The sequence below is a fragment of the Lipotes vexillifer genome, unplaced genomic scaffold, assembly GCF_000442215.2.
Source record: "Lipotes vexillifer unplaced genomic scaffold, Lipotes_vexillifer_v1.1 scaffold1017, whole genome shotgun sequence".
NCBI lineage: Eukaryota > Metazoa > Chordata > Mammalia > Artiodactyla > Lipotidae > Lipotes > Lipotes vexillifer.
The window spans coordinates 2,748,409-2,752,784 of NW_006772141.1; the positions used below are offsets into that span (position 1 = coordinate 2,748,409).

At 38.7% G+C, this 4,376-nt stretch overlaps 1 protein-coding gene across 1 annotated transcript in view; it reads right to left on the reverse strand.

The window, feature by feature from the left end:
• ATG2B (autophagy related 2B) overlaps positions 1-4,376 on the reverse strand; it is a 75,779-nt gene that overhangs the window by 37,440 nt on the left and 33,963 nt on the right. The window contains exons 19-21 of the mRNA XM_007447328.1: positions 1,966-2,123; positions 1,394-1,566; positions 758-908 (exon numbers count right to left, since the gene is read on the reverse strand). Coding sequence (XP_007447390.1) covers positions 758-908; positions 1,394-1,566; positions 1,966-2,123 — 482 coding nt within the window. The remainder of the gene's footprint in view (positions 1-757; positions 909-1,393; positions 1,567-1,965; positions 2,124-4,376) is intronic.

Sequence of the window (4,376 nt, forward strand, 5' to 3'; positions counted from 1 at the left end):
GCATATACCCTGAGAAAACCATAATTCAAAAAGAGTCATGTACCAAAATGTTCACTGCAGCTCTATTTACAATAGCCAGGAGATGGAAACAACCTAAGTGTCCATCATCGGATGAATGGATAAAGAAGATGTGGCATATATATACAATGGAATATTACTCAGCCATAAAAAGAAACGAAACTGAGCTCTTTGTAATGAGGTGGATGGACCTAGAGTCTGTCATACAGAGTGAAGTAAGTCAGAAAGAGAAAGACAAATACCGTATGCTAACACATATATATGGAATTTAAGAAAAAAGAATGTCATGAGGAACCTAGGGGTAAGACAGGAATAAAGACAGAGACCTACTAGAGAATGGACTTGAGGATATGGGTAGGGGGAAGCGTAAGCTGGGACAAAGTGAGAGAGTGGCATGGACATATATACACTACCAAACGTAAAATAGATAGCTAGTGAGAAGCAGCTGCATAGCACAGGGAGATCAGCTCGGTGCTTTGTGACCACCTAGAGGGGTGGGATAGGGAGGGTGGGAGGGAGGGAGACGCAAGAGGGAAGAGATATGGGAACATATGTGTATGTAAAACTGATTCACTTTTTATAAAGCAGAAACTAACACACCATTGTAAAGCAATTATACTCCAATAAAGATGTAAAAAAAAAAAAGAGTTCTGTTCTCAGTAGATTTTCTTTATTAAGCAAAATTTAAACATGTCTAACCAGAAGTGAACAAAACACACATATTTAACATTTGTCCTACCTTTGTGATAGAGACTGAAACTGCTACAATGAAGGCAGATATAGTGCTTGTCATCAAAACCTTCATATTTTGTCACACAAAATAACGAACCACTGTTGAATTCTAACCAGAATTCACCATGCTTGTTTTCCAACAGATCTCCATTATCATGCTAATAAGAAGATCAGAAAAAACAGAGAAGTCATTAATTCAATACAGAAAAGTAACAACGACCCTTGAGATGCTCCTCCTTGATTCAGGTTAGGAGGATCTCCCACACTGCGGCAAAGCGGTCTGATTTTTGAACCATCCAACATGGTGGTATTAAAAACTGCATAATTAAACACTAGGCCGGGCCTCTTCTGCCAAATTAACCTCGGTACTTCATCACCCTTTGGAAGAGATAAATTACCGTTACCACCTCAGGAGTGGGACCAGCACGTTTTCCAAAAGAAGGTCCATGTAATGTTTGTCTTTTGATCTGCAACAAAAGCTAAATTTCCAAAGCTGCTCTCATCGTGGTGTGCCTCAGAAAACTGACCTTCATCATCAGTCACTGAAACAAACTCGAAGTAGCTCAACTATTGAATGCGTATATCATGCTAGATTTACAATAAGATGCACCTGAGAAATCACTTTGGATTTGTAAATCCTTACCTTTACATCTGTAAACACTGCCATTAATCCATGATTAATGCTCAGAAGAACTGAGAGAAAACTCTGTGAGTTCTTGTTCTGAGACTCTAGTTTTTTCTTCCTACGAGAACGATAATTGGGATCAACAGTGGAAAAATACTGCAAAGTCTCCTCCTCAGATCCACTTTCCTCATCTATGAGAAATAAATTGCACAATTACAGCTGTTCTAACAGCTTATTAACACAAAAGAGCATTCAAACTTGAACGTTATCACAAGAATGTTTGCTTATTTTACAACCTGTTTATTTTTACAAAGAATCCGGTATGACAATAAAAATGTACTGTCTTTCTCTTTACCACTGAACTTCAGACAATGAATATACTATCACTATAAAAATAACACTTAATTAATAACTCTTAATAAATAGCTAGAAGTGGGGAAATACTGTAAATTACTAAAAGATATTATAAAATATAGTTATAAATGGAAAACACCAAAGAAACATTTTTAAATCCATCGATTTGAAAGGTTACTACTTTGTTTATTGATAAACCAGGCATTTTAATTCAGAAGAAATTTAAAATATATTACCATAGTGAACTGTAGATTTCAGTGGACTAAGACTATCTTTGTTGAAGGTATTAATCAGTTGACTGGCTACTGAAAGCCCAATACCATATGAAATATTTTCAAATGTCTCTACTGGTGAAGGAGCTGTTGGTTCCCAGAGCAGCAAATCATTAAAGAACCTATAAAGACAAAAGTTGAAAACTAAATACATAACTCCTACTTCAACCGAAGGCAAACTAAAGAATATCCCTTTAAGAAGTCACATGAATAACAAATTTTCCAAATGGTGAAATGGAATTTCTTTCAATGGAAAAATAACTGCTATGGCTATCAGGGCAGTGAGAAAGGAATCTGGACAATTAGATACCTAATTAGATATCCTCCTGGTTTCACCAGTGTTATATGCATCAAATTACATACATCTAAATGCACTTAAAGGAGGAGGTTTATTAAAAATAAAACCCATAAAGAACAAAAGGACTGTTCACATATATGAGAACACTCTATAAACTATAACAGATTATGCACTGTCTCATTTGACTCCCCTCAATCCTCTGGGGCAGCCAAGGCAGAATTATTATTTTCACTTTACACTTGAAGAAACTGCATCATAAAGGTTAAGTGACCCGCCCAAGGTCACACAGCTAATTAGTGGGAGAAGTGGAACCAGAGCCCAGATTATGTCCAGCTCCCAATTCAGTTCTCTTCCATTACTCATTTTCTCTAGGGATATCTGCTTTTTCTTTCTTCCACAGAAAGCACAGCTTCGCTGGGAAGTTTGCATGAGATGAAGAAGCATACAGAACAGGGAATAAAGAGAGGAAACCCTTCTAACTAACAGAACAGACGAACAGCCAAGTCAATCCTGGTGACTACTGGGGTGATACATGTCAAGCTAGGCCACCACCGCATCCTATTTTTTCAAAGAAATATTTGTCACTTCTCAGATACCTCCACCCTCACCACTCACCTCTATGTTGTCATGAAAACTGAGACTTTACAATGTTCTCTACAAAGATTTTTGTTAGGCTTGGACCCATAGCATATCCTTCACATGCATAATGCAATCACTGCACCTATAACACTACTCCATTTTCTTGTTTCCCTTTCCTAGACTAAGACTTGTGTCTTAGTCATCTTTATATGTGCCTAGCACAGTGGCTGTCACACAGCAGCCACTGAAGGTTTGAAGAAAGGACCAGTGGATGACTCACATGGAAGGGCTGCCAAAAGCACAGACTCGTCATAAAGCCTAGTGTGAATACCAATCAAGGTGCCAAGCGATGATGTAGCCCTGGCCCCTTCCTTTGAGAAGCCACTTGTCTAGGAACTTCCTGGGCCAATTCCTGAGCTTCTGAGGCCCTAGAAAGTATAAACGAGGACTGAGTACTGTCACTCTCAGTAGATTGTAATCCCCACCCAAAAGGTCTCTTTTTGGAAGCATCACTGGATGAAGAATACCAGGGACACAGGGCAGAAGCATGTCTCGCCTCAGACACACTGACAGCGATGCCCAGAACTGTGTGGTACTCATATGGCTCGCTGCCTCTTGGGTGTGTCACTCACAGAACAAAGAAACAAAGAGTCCAGGACTTCCCTGGTGGCGCAGTGGTTAAGAATCCGCCTGCCAGTGCAGGGGACAAGTTCAAGCCCTGGTCTGGGAAGATCCCACATGCCGCGGAGCGACTAAGCCCGCGAGCCACAACTACTGAGCCCGCGTGCCTAGAGCCCATGCTCTGCAACAAGAGAAGCCACTGCAATGAGAAGCCCAAGCTCCGCAACGAAGAGTAGCCCCCGCTCGCCGCAACTAGAAAACGCCCGCACGCAGCAACGAAGACCCAACACAGCCAAAAATAAGTAAATTTATTGAAAAAAAAGAAACAAGAGTCTAAATCCAGATCTTAGTCTAAATTCCTGTATGAATAAATAGTGAAAGTATAAAATGAAGAATTTTCTCAGGAAATTTTTCTTTACCTTATTCCCTACAACCATTCTCTTATCTTCACAGGTTAAAGAGAAACTATTACTTTAAATAAAACCTGGAGTTCATGGTACATGACCTGCAAATATGTTTCATATGATTTTACTATTTTTCCTTATTTACATTTTGGTCTAAACACAGTCTTGATACCATAATACTATAAAACACTGAATGATGTTTCTAATATTAAGAAAAAAAACACTTAAGATGTTTAAGGACACATCACCATGATTCTGTGCCGATGAGCTTGAAACATTACAGAAGCTCAAAAATATCTGATTTAATAAAACCAGGTAGAATATTTTTTATATTCTACTCTAAAGGATTTTTGACATAGAAAAAAAATCTACCTGTACCTGAGACTATCTTTCTGAAAAGAGCCAGCTGATGAAGGAATAAACCAATATTTCAAATGTATGAAGTAAAGGCAGAATTGGTTATAATTCCTGCT